At 38.6% G+C, this 22,189-nt stretch overlaps 1 protein-coding gene across 1 annotated transcript in view; it reads left to right on the plus strand.

The window, feature by feature from the left end:
* Window positions 1-924: 924 nt before the first annotated feature.
* Window positions 925-22,189, plus strand: part of LOC107602112 (CXADR-like membrane protein) — a 102,943-nt gene continuing 81,678 nt past the window's right edge. The window contains exon 1 of the mRNA XM_016294521.1: window positions 925-1,281. Coding sequence (XP_016150007.1) covers window positions 1,251-1,281 — 31 coding nt within the window. The 5' untranslated portion in view covers window positions 925-1,250. The remainder of the gene's footprint in view (window positions 1,282-22,189) is intronic.

Raw genomic sequence — 22,189 nt, forward strand, 5'->3', positions numbered from 1 at the left:
ATGTGTTTCATGAACTGTAACTGATCATTACATCACATATTATTACAAAATAATATGAAATTATTACATATTATTACTAAAAACGAAAACTCGAAATACGAAAAAATGGACTTTGGCGTGTAAATGGTACGCGATGGGTAGGTTTAGGGTTGTGTGGTAGATGCGTATCATATGTACGCGAAAACTGCGTATCATATGCACGCCAACAAATTTCGTATCATATGCACGCGAAAACTGCGTATTACATATGCCAAAAACGTGCGTAGCATATACACGCCAAAGTCCATTTTTACGTACTAGTAAAAACCAACAAATTTCGTATCATATGCACGCGAAGGAAGTCATTAACTGTAATTAAATTACTTTTGAAAAAAGTAAAGTAAGGGATTACTCCTCATTTTTCAACCTGATCTCATGAAAGTGCGTATAAATAGTACGCCAAATAAAAAACGAAAACTCATGGTATTGATACGCAAAAATTGACTTTGGCGTGTATATGCTACGCGATGGGTAGGTTTAGGGTTGTGGGGTAGATGTGTATCATATGTACGCGAAAACTGCGTATCATATGCACGCCAACAGATTTCGTATCATATGCACGAAATAAAACATGTCTAAATAAAACATTTCGGTAGATCAATTTCTACATAAGTGTACGACATGGCATAAAACAGCAAAAATACTCACACGTGACATATTGTAAAATAATAGACGTGACTTGTATGCAGTAACGCAATACTGTTCTTACACTGTGGCTTTTTGCATCCGCTTCCATCAGAACACATGTGCTGTGCTCCTCTCCATCCAGACAGTGCGAGTGTGCTTCAGACTCTAGAGGTCTCCATCCTTCAGCATCCACACACGCGCTGTGCATTCTTCTGCATCGGCCACAGACTCAGAGAGAGAGAGAGAGAGAGAGAGAGAGAGAGAGAGAGAACACCTCGCAACGGCAACCAGAGACGCGCGTCCTCCGTCAGAACTTTGATGATTTGACGGTGAATCCGATGGAAACGCGGAGATGATGTTCCAGTTCTTGATGATGGATTCGTCTTTCAGCGTGTCCAGATATGCTGTCCTTGTGCTCGTCTCCTAGTAGACTGCTGATCCATTTTTCTTCTCAAATACTTCTGCTCTACTACAGCTTTTTGTGATCGAACACTTGAGTTCGCGTGAAGAACAGTGAAGGAAACGGGGCGCATTGTTTGAATTTTCATTATTATAAAGGACTTCCAGTTCATACAGGATTCGTGATGTCTGCAGCATACCGCTCCTTATTCCTTTGTAAGTAAACCGAGTTATTTATTCCTTTACAGTGTGGCGTGGTGTTTCATGTTTGGACGTCTTAGTTGCTCGTCTTTCTCTAGAATATTGTTCACCTTCAACCATGTCAAATAAGTTTTGGCATGTTTGAGCAGTGGATAAAGTCTTCAATACGAAGGCATGAATTGAACAAATGTAACCTAAGCTTGGTAAGAAGTACAGTTCATAAGACCCCCACCCAGTTGAGTAAATCAAACCCAGATGGTTTTGGTTTTCTGGTTCTGTATTGGGCTCTGATGAGTTACACCCTTCAGACAGACAACTCTTGAAAATTAAGGTTCGTGTAAGGAACAAAAAGGGGTTTAGAGTTTAATGCCACCTTTTAAGTTCAATGGAGAACTTTTTATGCACTAATTCTTTAGAAAACCATCATGATCGGATGCTTTAATAAACCCAGAAACAATGGTCTAAAGAACCCATTAATTAAATGTCAATGCATTTTTAATGTTTTAAACTCTAAAGAACCAGTTTGCTCAACTCAAAAAACCCTGTGCAACCAAAATGGATCTTCGAAAAGGAACCTTTATTTTAAGAGTGTTCCATTGCGTTTGTGTCTGAGACCCCAGTAACATAAGAATACAGGGAGAGATAGTTCAGTGTCAATGTCGTTGCATATATTGAACCATATATCACGACTTTGATGATGATTATGCATCATCCAAATACTATTGGGATAACAAAAGATCGCATTGGCCGATTGCATTTGTGCAACGGCAGAAAATTTAACGTTCTTTGCAGAACGGAACAAAGACAGGGCACGTCGCCCAATCCAGATCTCTTAAATTGTTGTGACATTGGATGGCAAAAATAGATCCTCATGTTAAACGTCCGGAGATGAGCCGGTGGCGCGAGCCGCTGGTGTCCGGTGGGCACGCGGGTCTCGCGTGTCTGCGTGTGCTGGGGTCAGCCCCCGGGAGGATGTGTGAGAGCGTGCACGCGTCCATGGGTCACATCCCGAGTCCTCCACTGTCTCCACCGCTCATTGTCCGATTCTAGGGCTGCACGCGCGTTTGTAACGGGAGTTTAGTGCGCGTGACCCCTCGTCTATTATAATCAATGCGCCAAACTTTGTCCCATCTTTCGTGTCGTCTGCGCGTCTGTATGATGCATGATGAAAGCAGTGTGTATTGAGTCTAGAACCTAACTAAATTGTGTTCGCTAAATGTATGATAATGTGCATTAACATCCCTCGCGCATTCTCCGAGGCGTATTGAGAAGGTCAACGCTGCTGTAACACCCAGAAGCACCAGCTTGCCGACAACATTTCCACACACTGTTATTTTACAGCAGTAAACTAATTCCTGCGTTTAGGATTTCAGCAAAGTGTCATATGACTCCTGCGAATATTGGAACTGGTTTGGTTTCGGAAGTCTGTTTCTGTGTCACGAACCTTGAAGTCTTGATTACGAAAAGCTGTAGAACATATCAACTAGAAAAAGAATACAGTTGATTTGAAACACTCCAGCAGGACATGGTGTCACACTCTCTGGGGGTAAGTTGTCACTCTTGAAACCTTAGTGAAAGCTATTTCAAGAGTTTTCAGCTACATTTAGTACAGTAGAACAATTATGAAACACAAAATGAAATGAAATGCCCCAAAATGCACAAGATAGAATAACATACATAAATATCAAACCATTATTTTGGATATCTAATATCATTTTAATTAATAAAGAAAATTACAAAATGTTAAACCATGTGACAGCCTTCACTGTAAAAATGTGACATTTTGATGAAACATATTTAATACAATTTCTTAATATTCTCCCATGCATCAAAATTAATAAAACATTCAATTCAATAGTTAAATTTTTGGGTTAAAATCTATTTTAATTTTATACTTGAACCCTTGTCTAAATGTAACCCATGCTGTATTTTACAGCAAAATAAAGTGTTACTGTTATTTTAATTTGGAGCATAAAATCTTTGCAATTAAAGATAAATGTGAAAACTAGCCTGTGTCTGTCTAATGGGAATATAAAATGTCTGGTCTCACTTTACATTCATGTCCATGATTTCATTAGCAATTAATTGCATGCTTAATATGACATATTGCAATAGTAACTAATAAGCCTTTGTTTACATATGATATGTTTAATACCTGCACTGCATGTAAAGTGTTTCCAATGCTTTGCTAATAGTGCTGAAACTGTAACCCACACACCTATGGGATGCTGCTAGTTGGCGTAATCCCATTAGGAAGATGGCAAGATGGTAAGAAGAGACAGAGAGTGTGTTACGTGCGCCCTGACACGTGCATTAATTCATGGAAAAGGTTTTGCAATATAAAGAATAAACACCCTTATGTTTGCAAATTTGCATTTGCCTGAAGATAACCGAAATATCAAGTTTGAAATTCACAGTAATTCACTTTAGATTACAAGGGATATTTCACATTTCACTTTGAGAACTTTTGTGATATTGATTTATCAATCAGGTTACTGCATTTTAAAAGTCATGCTTATTTGCTATTGCTGTTGTGTTTGGTTAATATTTTCTTCATCTGTGTTCATGAGAGAGGAATGGATTGAGAACTGACGCTGTGCTTGTAGTAGGTCCCATTGGCTTGTACATTCAATTAGTTAAATGAAATAGCCTTGTAGTGTCATTATAAGTAAATTCCTTCAATCATGTATAATTCCATTAATGGAAAAAGCTTTTAGACTGGTAGGATTGGCATGTAGAGCTTATCTCATTGCTGAAAATCTTCAATGATAGACTGAATCAATAGTTCGTAATGGGGTAATTTCCATTTCATTTCAATTGATGCTTTCGAAGATTTTACATTACTTGAGTCTAGCACCCTGGAGGAAAGTAATATGTATTTAAAAGTCTTATAGCAAAAATGAGCCTCTGTGAACTGCTGCTATCAGGAAATGAGCTAAAAAAGGACAAACCAACCAAACTGTACAGAAACTACATGGATGATTAATCACTAGTCTAACCTCTCTAACGCCAACTGACTTGAATGGAAAATGTAGTCTGGCAGTAATAACAGATTGTAATTCACTTGTCAGAAATGTAATGGAACCATAATAAAGTACTTTCTCCATGTCACATGACCACTTAGTGCTCATCCAACACAGCTGAGACTCTACAAAGTCAGTCTGACCACTAAATATTTGGATTTCCATCATGCAGTGACTGAATGCATTCATCTGCCTACTGTTTTGAATATCCATAGCAGGTTGCCACTAGTTACGCTAGCATGGCAAAGTGTTGCTTAAAGTCACTAATTTTCTCGTCCTGTACTATATTTGGCTGATAACCACAGGCAGTAAAAAGATCTCACATATCTGAAAATGACAGGACGCTGCAGACCCGGAGGTTATAAAATGACATCTCAATGTGCACATCCATGAATCATAGGAAATGTGCGCAGAATGAATAAACACGGCAAACACTGACAAAATTTTACTCAGAGATTCGCATACACGATAAAATGGTGTGTAATGATGAAAGCTCGGGCATTTTAATATTTTTGTTTCTTGTAAACATGGTGAAACTAAACATTGGTGCATATTACATTTTAAGAGAATTGGGTTTTTTCCAATAGATATCTATGAGAAAACTTTTGCAGATTTTAAATGAGTATGTGCAGAGTGGGTGACATTTTCATCTGGAGATTTGGATTTTTGTTCGCCTTGTTTACTGAAGCTCAGATGTTTGGTCAGGCAATGTAAATAGCATTGCAGTTTTCCAAGAAGTGGTTTTAGGCATCTGGCTCTGTAGTGACATGAACATTCCTGAGGTTTTCCGTCAGGATATCATCCAATTCAAACCTATCTACATTTAGGGACACAGTAATTCAGGTCTAACCGTTTTTCCCTCACTTGGATATACTCTTTGCCATTGGATTATATGACAGGCCTCTACATTATGGACTCCGAGCTTCTAGTTAGCTGGTGCAGTGCTGTTATAACAAGCTTCTTCTGAAAGACAGCATACTTGTCTCCTGCTGCACCACATCTGAGGTGACATTGTCTCAATTCTGTACCGAAATTCAATATTCTCCCTGTGCAGTCACGCTGCTGCTCCTCACAGGGCAGATAAACAGCTTGAAGTGTTCTCCAGATGTGTTATTCTACTCGTTTGGCCTTGAGGAACATGTGGTGATGTGGGAGTCGCTGTGACTCAGTCTGTGGAAGGTGCTTCGACTATGTAAAAGAAGTCTTTTAAAGGTTGTGTACATAATTTAAGTTACAATATGTTAAAAAATAAGTGTCATTTTGTATATATATTGGCACAACCAGTGGTACGAGTTTAGGGCGGGGCTATCTGCTTGTCCGACCAATGGCAGATCAGGGGAGTAATAAGGAAAATAGTTTCAAAATGTTTAATTTTAACCAATTAAAGGGGTCATATGATGTTGCTAAAAAGAACATTATTTTGTGTATTTGGTGTAATGAAATGTGTTTATGCGTTTTAAGGTTCAAAAAACATTATGTTCCCCATCCTGTACATTATTGTTTCTCCTCTATGCCCCGCCTTTCTGAAACGCGTCAATTTTTACAAAGCTCATCGGTCTGAAAAGCGAGGTGTGCTATGATTGGCCAGCTATCCAATGCGTTGTGATTGGCCGAATACCTCAAGCGTGTGACAGAAATGTTACACCCCTTACCATACTGTGATGCCGTGTCCCGGCCGGAGCGACGAAAAGCAAAACATTAAAACACATTATAAACGAGGCATTTGTTGCATACAGTGGGGACATAATTACGGATTATAATGACTTATACTGTCCTTTTACGCATCGGTGGGCTTGCGGCAAACACATGTGATGACCCCGGGCTGGACTCCACTTCGTCCACGGTGAAAGCCGATTTCATGTTGATGTTCATGTCATGTTGACTGAGGTTTCAAGTTGATGTATTTCCTCAGCGACCAGCACGGATCAGCTCCAGGCATGACGAAGCGGATATCGTCCTCTTTTGGAAGGCCAAACAAAGTAGTTTCGCTTTCACAACGAAACTTCACGACATGGCGGCGGCGGCAACAACAAAACTACAGCGAGAATAAAAGTTACGCCTTCTTTCTTTGCGTGAACATTTGGGCGGCGTTATGAAAATCTTCCCACATTATGATGTAGACATGTGGGGGCGTGTTAGAACGAGCCATTTTAGATAGGCGTGGCTGACTCTTAACTTTTATAAAGAACATCTCTTTGGATTTGAGACTTTAGTCTTTGCAACTTTACAGATCTTCTTTATGCACCAAGAGCTTGTAAAGAGAAAGGAAAAATTGAAATCACATCATATGACCCCTTTAAGAAGCCGTTGTAAATGATAAAGATAGTGAAAAGTTGGTTTAGTAATGTATGATATGTGACGATTCATTGTTACTCTTTTTTTATGAAAATTGAATTTTTGTTTCATCATTCCTGACATTTCAAACCAACCTTCCCTCAGCTGCGGTCTCATATTTATAGACTAAAAGTAAATGTTAGCTTTATTTGTCTTAAATATGAAAATAAAATCACTTAATTATTAATAAAACTATGCACTCCTTGACTGAAAAACAAAGAAGAAGAATCAAAGGAAGCCACAGTAAACACCAGTCCACGTTTGAGTCGTTCTGTAGCCTATAACTCTCAGACTCTTTTTGACTCCCTTGGCTAAATTACTCCCAGATTACATTGCAGCCGCTCTCAACAGGAACTGCCTATTTTCCTTTATGGCTAACCTTTGACAGATGTTCATGATTGGTTCAGTTTGACAATAATTCAATCCAGCTGTACCTTGGCGTAGTAAAGCCCGGCTTGCTTACATAAGTCATTGGTCATGAGCGGCCCTCCGCCCCTCACTCAGCCCTGATATGCAGGTTTTGGCTTCCAGAATTGCATGGCCCAACAGGATTTTGCTAATCGCCACCTCTATGGTTATTTGCAAGTGAAAGAAATTGAGGATTGTGTGCATTGTTTGATGCAGTAAATAACTATGAAAGTCAATGATGCAAGGGTAATTACTTTTTGCCGGATTCCTGGAAGTACGTTGTTTGTAGTGAGTGTAAACAGTTTGATGAGGGTTCTCAGTGAGGAGCTGAGATTAGCACAGGGATAAACAATATTGCCAGAAAAAAATTGCGAATGAACCAAACAATGAATACTGCAAAGATAATTTAGAAAACAGTCACTTTTTATGTGGTATTTTAGATTTGGGCAGTGTAATGGAGTGTCATGTAGGCTACACGTGCAATACACACCTGTGTGTATTTATATAAATGCATATTTATTATTAATATATTAATATAAATTGGCATATTAAAAAGTGCTAAACCGAGATAATGCCTGTTGCAATGTGTAACATGATTTAACATGAGTTTACACATGATATTGTTTTATAGGCCTCTATGATAGTTTACACATGATGTTTTATAAGTGCTGCGTCTTGCACAATTTATATATCCAACAACAGCTGCATTCAAATGGCATTTATTGGAGCCTCAATTCCTTTTCAACGCATTTTTTATTCAAACTGCTTTAAGTGTTGAAGTAATGTGCAATGACTGGTAAATTTCCCAGTTTTATAAGTTGTGCAAGACGCAACACTTATAAAAAAAAACAGGCAGAAACAGGCAAAGTAGCTGACAATATTGTGTCTAAAACATAAGTTCTGTCACAACAACTCTCGGAGGGATTGGCATGGTAATGTACATGACAATGTTAATGTATTTGGTCTTGGCGGAGTAGATCTGCTACACTGCTGCTGCTGCTGCGGCAGAGCAAGTACAGAGACTTGCTACTGCCAATACATCCACAACATGCTGCTGTGAGCATGTAAGAACTATTGCTGCTGCAATATATAACATACATGAAATATCCCCCTATAGCATACATGAATCACCTCGTAGCAGATTTATACAGGTGGAGCTGGGGAAGGTGGAGGGTTTCTGATTTCTGCTTCTCATTGGCTACCGATACAGGAGAGAACCAATCAGCTGTGCCATGTGATGATGTAATTAGGTCAGATTGAGTTAGACCTATCGGACTGCGCCATCTAGAGTTTCATGCCAGAACACAATATTAACTTCTTGTTTATTGAACGCTTGAATAAAAGCAATGTCACACATGCAATTGTGCTGTCAGCAGATTTAGTTACTCCTCAGTGAATCCTCCCTTTTGTGTGTGTGAATCTTTTTCATCACCTGCACGTTGATGTACAACACAGATCACACGCATTTGCTTTCTTAAAACATCCAGAAAGACCAAATGAGTACAGTGTCTCAGCTTTTGCATCATGTTGTTAGGAGTGATTTCATCATGGATGTACAGTATATTGACTGAACACTCTTCGCCTGAGCCCGAGGCTTTGCTTACTTCCTCTCAAGACGGGAAGCAGTACCTCAATGAAATCATGCAGGCATGGCTGAGGCTGGCATTCTCTCTGTTCTGAGCTCAAGCTGCGTTTGATCTAGATTTTTTTTAGGGAGGGAAGCAGGTATATATTTCTGTTTTCAGCGAGGAGCAGTGATCTGTCTATTTAGAGAGACAATAAATAAATAAATAAATAAATCGATTGCCAAAAAGATAACAAACTGCTCTAGGAGAAAAAAGCCTATCCTATCAAACTTTGAAGAGCGTGCATGAGGATCATGGATATAAATGTAAGTGTTTGCTCAGGAAAGAATACCCAGGAGATCACCTGCTCTATTCTAAGAGATACAGCTCAGTTGATGATCCACCAAGGCTATTTTGTTGGAGCTAGAGAAATGGGTTTGTCTGGTAAATGATGCTAGAGGCGGCTGTAATAGCAAATGTCCCTAAGTGTAGTCACCTGATCACTTACTGTATGCGTATTCATAAATAAAATCAAGGAACTGATAGTTTTACCACGAAGTGATAGTTTTTCAGCCTTTAAAGGAATAGTTCACCCAAAAATGAACCTACTGTCATCTTTTTCATCTCAAAAAAGCTATAATGAAAATGAATGTCAATGTCAACCCTTGCGCAAAGAAAATATATTTCCTTATACAGTATATGAATGGTGGTGGTGGATGAGGAGATCCCCCCTCACAATGTAAAGCGCTTTGAGTGCCTAGAAAAGCGCTATATAAACATAATTATTAATAACAATAATAATAATAATGAATGATCAACTTATTCAATTATTTAACAATATATTGAAAATATACTGAATAATATATTGTGTTAATATATTACAATATATTGAATAATACCAAAGGAATTGCCACTTTCATATATTGAAAAATATGTGACAATATATTTAATTATTCAATAAAGGATAAAACTGTGCTTTTTTTTAGTTTGTACAGCGCAAGTACTTCTATCATTTAAGCGGGTATAACAAAAGTCATCAGGGCAGTTATTTGAGATTTGACTTACTAGTCATATTTTAGTATAGCCATACATTGTCAATGCATATATTGAACTACATTGAGAAATATAAGCACTAGTTTCCCTATATGGAAATGTATTATGTGATATATCACATTATATTTTGCAGTTTATTCCCATATATTTTTGTTCTGTAAAGGAAAGATCCAAATATCACATAGTAGCTCATAGTTATCTTATAAATGAGATAAGCAAACCAATATAAAAAAAAAATAAAAAATTTAAAACTTCCACTGTGCCTGTCAATTCACTTTTGCACTTTTGTACATGTTTATTCGTTTTTTCATGACTAACTGACCTAATCTGATGCCAGAATGAATTTTCTATCATGGGTGAACTATTGCTTTAAAATACAGATGGTGGCATTTCCAAGGTACAGTATGTGGTTAGGTTTTAGAATTGAGTTTTTATTTTCTACTCTGATCTGATTTCATGCAGCAGTTGTTTTGCATTCATAGGCATAATGTGTTTTTGTGCTGATGTTCTGTACTAATTTACTTGCCCAGTTTGGCATTTCTCTGTTTTCTCTGCTGCTTTCCACTGTGCTTTTGTATTTACTTTCTGATAAGATCGCATGCACCTGCAGTGGTGTCTGCTGCAATGATGCAACGTCTTCTAAATGAGTTTTTCTCTCTCTTTTTGTAGCATTGCCACAAGTTTTTGTATATCCTTCCAAATGATAATTGCTATCTGAGAGCCGCCTGCTTACGGGGAAATCAGAATAAGACTGTCTGGAGAGGCTGCTTATGTTTTGATTGTTTAATGTTTTCATTGCCAATGCACAGAATGCCTGAAAGCAAGATATTCTATTACAGCAGGAAGGGATGGTACATCCTCAGGCAGGAAAGCATCTTCTATCTCCCACCAGGAATTCATTAGCATGAGACTCCAGCTTTGTTTCCATCGATTTGACAGGCAGCTGAATTGAATTGATTATAGATAGATAAATATCTTCTCCACCGCAGACACATGTTTCTCCATGTGGAGAGTGGCCTTTAGACTCTTTTTGTTGCTCGTATTTTTTTCTCTTTGTTCTGGGAAGGGCTGGAGACAGATTGTGAGGGGAAATGTTCCACGTCGCTCTATTTAGACACCCGCTGTTCCTTTCAATTTGAAACAGTCTATTAGCTCTGCTAGCAGGCCACTCCATTTGCTGTTTTGAACTGACTTGCTCCAATGTTTCACTTTGTGTCCATCTTTCAAGCCAAAATCTTCTCCAGCTCACTTTTACTCATTCTGGACTAGCTTGTTTAAATCTACTAGTCTAAAGGTTTCATTGACACTAGATTCAGTCATGAACTGTTGAAAGGAAGCATTTGAGTCATTCCTGTGCAAAAAAATTAAACATTTATTCTACTATAATCTCATGTGATGAGAGTGTATTTTTATTTATATGTGCAGTTGTATGTGTATTTCCATTAATACAAATGTGCTTATGTTTAAAACCACTTATTTACCTTAAAATAATAGAGAGCTGTCATTTTATATGATATAAATGATGTCATAGAGCCGAGTTTAAAATTTGGCAAACATTTTTAGCACTTAGAAGTGTTCTTTGTAAAATCTTACTGAAATGTACTTTAAAAATCACCATTCCAGAAAAGGAAAAGGCATCCAATTCATAGCATGACTAATTTGTTGTTGGTGAAGGCATTGTTTTACTTCTGAAAGGTCATTCATTAGTGGAAGAAATCTGCACAAGCGGAATATGATTGCATCGATCGCTTATTGAACTGATTGATGAGATGCAGGCCAGGGCTGAGGATTTTATGATACTGTACTAAATTGAGTTTGAGTTTATGTTTGTACTTCCAAGACGATGTGCACCTAATGACTGTTATATATTCACTGTTCCCTTAATGGACCTTTTATGAAAGTAAATAAATAAGTGAAACAGACATTAATGTCATATCATAAAAATCGTCAGTTTTTCACTTATTTTTCATATTTGTTGAGGTTTGATGATAATACTATTCATGCAAAGAGTACAAATAACTGGATTTCGTTGTCAGTAAATTATTATTGTTATTTTAAAAAAATCGTTTTTTTTAACAGTGGTCCTTCATCTATTAATGATAAATTAGTTACACTATAAGACTGCATTTGCATGTTGATCTGCATGCATGTTGATCTTTTATATTGTTAGCTGTACTGTTTTGCAAAAAAATAAAAAATAAATATATATATATATATATAGCTACAAACAGCAAACAATGAAATTATTATTATTATTATTTGTTTTAAAAGACCATTTTAATTAAATTCACTCTTCAGTTTATCCAGATTTAGCATTACCACATGGTTAATAATCTGTAACCCCTTTTAATGTTTCTAACAAAAATAACTGTACGCCATCACATCAAGTATATTATAATATATAATTTTGCCCATGAACCATATTTCAGTGCCTAAAGTATAAAAATGTGCAAGGCAAAATGCTAAAAAGGCTTAAAAAAAAGGATGGTTTTGGCTAGTCACCAAGTGAAATGGATTTTATTTTATAATCTGCATAAGCATCGGTACTTGTACAAGGAAGTAATAGGCTTGGGTGATGAATGGCTTAATTATCAGGCCTCAGTGTCAGACATTTCGTTCTTCGTACTAGAGCAAAAACATTACATAAAAAAGTATCGCTGATCAATCGCAAGGCTGTCTGCAATTAACTCCCTAATGCGCCTGATTACACCGACTCCAGCGTGCCCGTTTAACTAAGTGACTCGACCTTTTAAACGTCCAGCCGCTGCACACACTCAGTGTTTGCACTCAAGATTAAGGCCCTTGTCCAGGTGCTTTCACCTTGATAAAATGGTATTGTGCACTACACTGCTGTAAAAAGCACCCACCTTTCCTCTTTATTCTTCGGAAACGGTTTCTGAACAGATGGCGTACCCACCCTCATTTTTTTTTACGAGCTGTTAGACTTGACTTGTTGATGAAATGGAGACCTTCCGCTACCCTTCTCATGCAGATGTGTATCTTTACAGTTTAATATATCTTCAGTGTCGCTGCATACCAGGTGCAGGAAGCGCTGCATCGCCGACGGCACCTCCATACATTACACGGCATCTGACGGAGGCGATATCATATACCTTCGCTGTTAGCGTCTAAAACACAGCAGATTTATTCAGAGACGCAGCCAAAGCCTTTGGTTGCTTCTCTGTTTGGTTGAAACATGCACACTCCCACATTGAGACTTGAGACTGGGTCTGCGTATGGCATAACAAGCTTACCGCACCTCAGGGAGCAAACATTAAAGCCGCTCTCTTCCTGAGTCCCAGCCTGCAGCCATATTCCTCTGTACATGCTTAATTGTTTAGTCATTTTTGGCTTCCCTTGTGTCTCTTTCCAGCTGATTATTTATGATTTTCATGTCTCCAAGTTCAATCAAAGTAGAAAACAGTAATATTTCAAAGAGAGGTATGCTTGAAATGGATGGGAAGTAAGCTGTGGTGTTTGGCAAGTCGGAAATACTAAAAATGCATGAATGTATTTGCACAGAATGCTTCATTCACTATTAATTGGTCACAAGAGTTCCTATGTGAGCAGAAAATGTTCTCCCAGAGCAAGTGCATACACACATGAATTTATTTTATTGCCTCCTTCTAGTGTTGATGAATCTGAATTATTCCAAATAAGGGTGCATGTGATCATCTCCATACGAGGGCTTTCCTACATAAAAAAGTACTAATTGTCAGGACTTTTGTATCACACACACACACACACACACACACACACACACACACACATTAATAATGCATTTTGCAATGATTCTCTAAGGCCACTGGGAATGTGAAATGCTGAATGTTTGATTACAGTTGGTTCCAAATTTGATCTTAAATAAAAGAAAAAACTCCTCATTGAATCCGGATTCTACTTGAAAACAGGTTTTATGCAGTGCATTCACTTTGTGCATTACCTTTATTAAGTGAGACCTTAAAATATACATTCACTGTGCAGTGTTTTCAGTTACATGTCTTTATATTTGCAGTTAATTCCATCTGAGACAGTTAATATATAGTTCCCAGGTTTTTGTATACGTTATTTTTTCAAATAAATTTTGACAATCTCACTCTGACCTGAAAGAATGCTTCACATTCCAAGTGTAACAGTAGTGATGCCATTGTAATATTTGCATACTGAATGCAGATTAGTGTGTTTTTTCTTGCATTCATTTGCATACCGATTTGCATTATTTATTGTATAACTGTGTTTAAACTGCAAAGATGGAGTTCCATTGAGATTGTGACCGAAATCAAGAAGCATGCAAGTGTCTTCATGACCACAGCAAAGTGGAAATGATGTGACATTTAATTTACAAAGAACCAAAGCTCAACCCTTAAAATGTTGACTGTTCTTTTGCTGCCTTGTAAGCAGCTGTATTTTAGGACATGCACATCTAATTTTTCAATGCTGTTATTGAGTTGCACTTTGTTCTTGTCACTATTGACTTGAAATGACATTTCAAAACTAGTTGCAGGTACAGTAAAATTAAATCCCATTTAATCTTATAATTTTGTTTCCTGTGTATTTTTACACAGACAAAGAATGTGGAGTACTCAAATTTGCCATGGTTTGTTGCCCTTGGTCCAGAGAGACTTGGAGGGAGAAAATAGCTACGTTTGCAAAATGAAGCTTTCAGAATAATTAAAATCTGAGCGAGGATTGCAGCAGACCTTAAAGAATGCTTCACAGCTTCCAGCCTTATTGACTCTGACTTTTGATATATTGCAACATATGGAGCACCAGTGCCAATTTGATTATTTGCATCAGAAGTTGTTACATCTGTTAACTGATAGTTGCTCTGTTCTTTGTTTGCTCTTTGATTCTTCCTTGATTATGCCAAACCAACACAGTGTGATGTGAAAGGGCATGTGATCTCTTAGTTGGTTAACCTTTCCTCTTGGATGCTCTTTTGACATTGAGCAATGTGGTGGATTCAGCTCCTCACCAGCCTCTGTGCTAATGAGGCAATTCAATCCCTGGTGTTGTGGTGTAGAGAGCTGGGAGAGATGGAGGAAAGGGAGTGTGCTGTCTCAGCAAAGAGCTGCCCAGAGCGCCCCCATTAAATTCCATCTGAATGCAGAAACGGAGCTCCGCTAGGTGCCACACAGTCTTGTCACATGTCCCATGAAGTACTTGAACTGAATCTTGCTAGATATTGCAATCCATCCAGTGGCTTGTGTTTTCCTTTTCTTGTGAAATGTGTAGTGTTTTTGCAATGAGATTTGGATGTTAGAGTAAGAACAGGCCCTGATCAGCATGCATCACTACTATGATGATAGCTTATACCAGGTGTGTCCAATCTTGGTCCTGCAAAAGATTCAAGTAATCTTGAAGACCTTGGTTCAAGGCTTGAACCGCAACTCTGCAGGAGAGTGGCCCTCCAGGAGCAGGATTGGACACTTCTCACTTGTATGTAAGGTTACAAATTTGCGCAACTTCACCAACGTCAAACCTCAGACCTGCTAGAAGACACAACAGGTGAGAGAACTTGTTTTCCATCCAAAAACACCCTAGCAACCACATAGCAGTTCACTTACAACCAGAGGACCCTTGAAACTGCCAAAACTCTGTCACATGCCTTTTTCATGTCCAAGCTCCACTCACATCCTTCACATTTAGAAAATGTTGTTTACAGCTCATGCAAGTAAATAAAGATTTTCAACAGCAAGATTGGTGCAAGAATTTCCATGTTGGTTAATTGTGGTTAGTGCTGCTTTGCATTTAATAAATGCAATTTCTTTTTTTTGGTGCCATCCTTCTGTCTGTGGGCAGGAATACAAAATTTCAAATATTCAATTTGTAGTTTTCACAAAACCCCCAAAGCTGTCAAAAGTCCACCGAAAAACATGTAATCTGGACAGACTTAATCTGACAAATAAATTGAGTCCAGAGTACACACTGTTCATTTACATATACTACAGACATTGTACCAACACAAAGTTGTTTGCGGGGCAGTAGTGGCCTAATGGTTAGCGAGTCGGGCTTGTTACCCAAAGGTTGTGGGTTTGAGTCTCAGGTGAATGAACTGAGCTCTCTTCCACCTTCAGTAACCCTTGAACAAGGTACTGATTCCCCAATTGCTCCCTGGGCACTGCAGCAAAATGACTGCCCGATTCTTCAAGTGTGTGTTCACTGCTTGGATGGGTTAAATGCAGAGCACAAATTCCAAGTATGGGACACCATGCTTGGCCACACGTCACTTTCACTTCACTGTTGAAAATCGCCTTATCCTTTAAGCTAGATAAGGAACTTGGTGGGGACAGTAGCTTTCAAATCACAGATGGTGACCAGCTATGTCTTTTCAGCAAGGTAACTACTGGTGACAACCTTGCTTGATCACTAATGTAGTTTCTGTTGTACTGCAGAGTTTGGGTCCCACAAGAAAAACAGTGGGTAATCAAAATATGTATTGTGCAAAGAGCAGTGCTGGTACCTTTTTTTCTTTTCTTGCTGATGTTATTTGTTATAAGCAGGTTCTGATCCAGGGTCTTGTAGTTGTCACAGCAAGCGCTGCTTTTCTTGGGTATAGAGTAGTTACTAGTAAGTGAATGACATTTCCGAGGTGCTGAGCTTCACAGTCTGTGTTTATCTGCCTCAGACAGTTTAGCACAGCATCTATATAGGAGCGTTTGACCCAGGCAAACACAGCAGAAGCATCTCAGAAGTGGTCAGTGATCCCTCCGAGGAGAGTGTTTACCTTCCCTCACTCTACCTCCATGACTTATTCATAGCACAGAGAGAGCCACCACACTTCAGAGAGAAAACGCATGCCCATGTAAACAGCAGTGTCTCCACCTCAGTGGGCATTTTTTGGGGATTTCATCTTTTGTTACTCACCTCATTTTGACCTCTACAGCACTTTAGTGACAAACACACTCCAGGACAGAAGTACTGCAGAGCGGTTTCTGTCCCCTCTGGGCTGATATTATTCATAGTTTGATACTGATTGTTTACACTGCACCGCAAGTTGAGAATTGTGGAAATAAATCACCTCATTTTGTGCAATTTAATTAGAGTGACATCAATTAACTGCTAGCTGTGCGGTTCACTGTAATGTTACGCCATGACGGAGTTCACATTAGGGTGCCAGGCTAATGTGTTTAAAGCAGACACAGTTAAAATGAACGCGCCGCCTGATAACGACAGGCTTACAGCTACTCTGAAGGAATTACGGAGTATAGCTGTCTGTCTTATATTGTGCAGCTTATCCAACAGATTTCCTCTCTTTTGCTGCCGGTAATGAATGGCTGGTGTGGCGTATCTTTAGGCACAGTGTATGAAAGGCAGTGTCTCCTGCTGAGCGATGCAGAGCAGGGCTCATTATCGCCATACAGGTGGGGCCTGGACAGGACACGACGGGAGAACTGTCAAGAACAGACAGAATTGTTGTATTGTTGAACTACATTGTGTTGTCTTCTGCAGTTCAAGTGGGTAAATGATTTGATGCCCATTTTTAAATCTGTATCTATTATTGTTTGAAATTATTTTTGCATTTCTATTTTTCATCTCTCGGGAGTTGTTACATCTGTTAACTCATAGTTGCTCAGCTTTTTGTTTGCTCTTTGATTCTTCCTTGATAATTCAAAACCAACACAGTGTGATGTGAAAGGGCATGCGGTCTCTTAATTGGTTAACTTTTCCTCTTGGATGCTCTTTTTTATTTCCTTTTTTCAGATTAGCATTTGAACAAGTTCAAAATCAAAGTCATATGGTGCAACCAATCTGCAGTAACATGAAGAAAAATAATAATTAAACAGGAATTTACATAATAGATTTGTACATCCTCATGACTTTGTGTCAAGGTCAATAAGTCTCTTTTGTGACAAGGCAAGTTTGGTTCTGATTGTAAAATGTCATGTGGTGTGACTCTACAAAAATTATATCAATAAATAAACAATTCATTATATTTACCCGGAAAAATATATTTTAAAAACACTTTTGAAATTAGATGTAAACATTTAGTTTACTTTATGGTTGCACCAGATGACATTTTTTGCTTTTCTTAAAAATACATTTTTTAAAGATGCATGAAATTACACACACACACACATATATATATAACACAGATTTGTGGCCATTATTGGAATTGAAAAGGTTAGATTAAACCCGAAACACAAGTGATTGTTGTCACTTATCATGCGGTGAATCCTGAAACAGCTGTGTCGTCATCAGCGCTCCCGGCTGAAGCTTGCTTTCACACTAGCAGCGACTTTGTCACCAGGGGCTGGCGATGAGGTAGCTAGTGGGCCTTCTCACTACTGGTTGCCTTGCCAACGAATTAGGTTTCTTGCCGCTAAATACAAACATTTTGGAGGTAAAAGACTAAATCTAATATAAATATGAATTAAATCCGTTCATACAAACAAAAATCCAAAATACACAATGACAATAATATACTCAATGGCCTGAAGAAATATGTGTGTTCATTCAAATAACGGTTTTTCTATGAATTAACTAGAACACAGTCCATTTCTACTCTGCTTTTCCTTGGGACAAGAGTGGGCTATCCTTCTCACATTCCTGGGGGGTCATAAAACCAGTGATATCATGATTAGTTGTCATGGTGACCAGAGCGCCTGGTGTTCAGCAGACATCCTGGCATCCAGTTAATTGAGTGAGGGGACTGTGACGATTTGTTAACCTAATGAATAATTGATTTGTTAAATCAAATTAAAATTAGTGTGTCAGATTGGTCGAGACGCTACAGCTGAGAGGAGAACGATCACATGAGCTCTGCTGTCTTCTTTCCTATTGGCTGTCACTCCCGAAAGTCGCTCTTCATTTGTATAAAGTTGAAGGATCCTAAAATGTGTCATGTCGCTGGACACGCCCCATCCGTCGACAACGGCCGCTGTCGCACTTGTCGCCGGAAATTGCCAGCTCTCCATTGAAATGAATGGGATCGTGTCGCTTTGTCGCTTGTAGTGTGAACGGGGCTTGAGTCAGCCGGCTGCTCTCAAAACACTCTCGCGGCACTTTGATGCCACACGTGACAGTCACATGGCATCGGCGCCGTCTCAAGTCAGACAAAATTTCTAACCGGCATGCACGGCTTCAAGTCAGAATTTGATCGATCTGCGCAGCACTGCGCTAAGTCGAACGCACCTAAAGGCTAAGGCATGTGCTAAGGCACAAGACAAACATAGACATGTTAAACAAAGACAGAACAGACATGACGGTCAGGGCAGGACCCTTGTGAGTCTTGTTTTAGATTAATTCATCAATTTTTCCTTTTCTTTACCAAGTACATTATTCTTTGTCATTGACCCAAGTAAATATGACTCTTTCTAGCACACAAGTATGCACTTGTTTTGAGGTCAATAAGAAAACATTTCCTTTAATTGAAGCCGCTTTACACTGAAAGATCTATGTAATTAGCTTTTGTCTGTTTTATTAGCCTTATGCTAGGCAAATAACTCATCTGTGTTTGCCTTTAGCGTCTCAGAACACCCTGTGAGGTGATGTATACCACCTATTGATCTCTGGATTACGTGATCTGGATCAATACCCAGAAATCACTGCCCTGTATTCAGTGACAGAGAGGGAGATGGAAAGGTGGTCTGGATTGTAATCGTCAACTGTAGGGCGCAAGGACAGGTCCTTGAAAGTGCTCCGGTTTGCAATGGCTGAGCACATAAATTCTATCATGGTAAGAGGAAGATCATTGGTCCAGCATGGATGTATTTATGGCCCTGGCGGGCATTCGGGGAAGTTGCTCCCTCCAGAGTTTCAAAAGAAACATCCGAGTTCATGCCAAGGTTCTGCTCTGTATCACAGCGTTTGGCTGTTTCATTAGAAAAGACTTGAATTGAAGTTGAAGCACCTTGGAGAGTTAGATGTATGTCTGGTTTTAACAATGTAAGACATTACATGCTCTTTGGGTATTTCCAGACCTGACTTTGGAGTCCTGGTTGTAATGAGTGATTGACATGTGCTGGATAGCAAGATCTAACAATCGACTGGACTGACAGCATGGCACCTTTTTTGTTGTAGCATCAGTAACAGACACATTGAGGCATGAAAGGGACGATAATATTGACCAGCTGGTTACTGTTCTAGACTTCTGCCTGCACTCTGAGGCATCAAATTAATTCCAACAACAGCATCCTCATTGTTGTGGAGAACTAACATGGTTAATCTGCCCTTTTAAAGTCAATGTGAATCAAACTTAGCTGTTCCATTAAAAAATAAATAAATAAAAGACAATTACTTGACATATCAGGCTTTAGAAGGTTAACTGAAATGCTTTTTCCCAACCCTCCCTTCAGTGTCATTGCCACTCACCTTCTCCTATTCTCTGGCATTTTGTTCTATATTTAATCACTTCTCACTATTGATTCAGAAGGATATTACTGCGGCATAGAGAACAGCATTTAACCCCTCATGTCCAGCAGGCAGACATTGTGATTTATCAATCAACATTATAATATGAACGCATTAGTGTTGAGATGCATGGGGTTTTCAAAGCCCCTATTTTTTTCCCCCTTTCGTTCTCCATTTTAAACTAGTTTCTGCTTATCACAGGTGCTATAGGAGGTCGTTCATGGATTGAGCTGAAAATCATTACCTTCCTGTGAATTGATTGGTAGAAATACCTCATCATGAGGAGTCCCGTGTGTACACGTGTGTTGTAGAAGGAAGAACAGAGTTAAATGAGAAGCGCAGTAGTTTGCCCTTTACAGGTTCCTGTCCTCAATGACAGCAGGGTTTCAGGTCTGACCTGATCCCCCTGTGTACTTAAAATATCAGCCCACGGCAAATACCTGTTATTTCAAGGGTGCCACACTTCAAATTGTTCACATTATCAACCCTGTGACCCTCACACACACACACACACACACACACACACACACTATTCTATCACTCCATCAATCTAAAGAGTCAGCCCCAGATTCACTCTTTGAATTGGTGTTGTTCCCTTTGACACAATCTTGAATGAGAAAACGTTTTCAGTGCCTCATTTTTCTGATCTCAAACATGCGGCTGCCACTCTCTTGGCCTCCCGCTGTGTGTGATACGTGCTGCTGCAGGAAGCAGAGCAATGAAAATGATGATGATGGATCCTCATAATCACTCTGAGTCCTGCCTACCAGAACAGCTCACGTGTCGATTTGAGGTACCGCCGAGTCAAGGCTGTGTGTGGTTATACGTGGACGTGATCTAGAGAGAGAGAGAGCCATGTAGCCTCATCCATCATCTGGCATCTTGGCCTGAGACTCCTCTGAGAAACTGCACACACACACACACACACACACACACACACATGTACTGTTGTTCTGATAATGTGATCTAAAAATTGAGTCAGTGTACAAAGAAAATGACAAAGTTACAAAGCTGATGTCTGCGTTTGTGCATGAAAAGATCTTCTGTATAAAACTCTTTCTGATTAGGAATGGGCAATATAATAAAAAAATATGCATTTGGATTTTTAATATCTATGTGATGCACTGAAAAAATATATATTTTCAGTTTTCATTCAGAAACGGCTAGTAAATTTCACAAATAATTACATAAGAAGTCATAACACATTGATTTAAATATAAAAACAATTATAAAGTAGAATGACTGAAATAGCATTTTCCTGTAAAACATACTCCAATAATCTTTATTTACAACTTCCAAAAATATAAAATTATTATTTTTTTGGTTTGGTCTGGTTTGGTTTGGTTCAATCACAGGAACCATTATTTCAACCAAACATCTACTGTAGCTTGTTAATTAAAATTCATCAAACAAAGCCACTTTTTCCACATTATTCACTAAATTAACACAAAACATTTGCACCAAAATATAAATATATAAATAGTATTATCTAAAGATTATCTAAAGATATATCACTTTGTGTAGGACCTTAATATAACATGTTAATATATAAAAAAGTCACGCATTTGTAACAAATATTGTCTTACAAAATTTTTTAAGTGATGTTACAAACAAATCAGTGAATCAGAATTTTGAGTTAATTCATTTAACCAAAAATAAATAAATAAATACTCAGACGCTAGTCTAAAACTAGTCTAATAAATCCAAAAGAAAGTAAAAGGGCATTACAATCACTGCAGTATTAATAATGCTACTTAATTTAATAATGTCACCAAATTTATTGTGAATATATCATAAGTATATCATATATTGCCCAGCTTTAGTTTTGTTCCTTGTGTGTTTATAATATGTAATTGCAGGCAGTGTGGTAACCTTGGGAGGTCCCGTTCTCCACTCCAACCAAAGTGTGAATCAGCAAGACCCAGTCACTGGAGAGAAGTGTGTGTGTGTGTGTGTGTGTGTGTGTGTGTGTGTGTCTGTGTCTGTGTGTGTGTGTGTATGTGTGTGTGTGTGTGTGCACGTACAGGTGCCTGATATGAAATTCACTCCTCCTGTCTCAGATGGGATGGGTGGGCCAAGGTCAGTGCTTGTTTCTGAATGCTCAATGCCCTTCCTCTTCACACCGTCCAGAAGAGAATCTGCGGGGAATGGAGACTGAAAGTGAGCAAACGTATGAAAAGATAAATAGAT

Source organism: Sinocyclocheilus grahami, unplaced genomic scaffold, assembly GCF_001515645.1.
Source record: "Sinocyclocheilus grahami isolate Dianchi unplaced genomic scaffold, SAMN03320097.WGS_v1.1 scaffold319.1, whole genome shotgun sequence".
Lineage (NCBI taxonomy): Eukaryota > Metazoa > Chordata > Actinopteri > Cypriniformes > Cyprinidae > Sinocyclocheilus > Sinocyclocheilus grahami.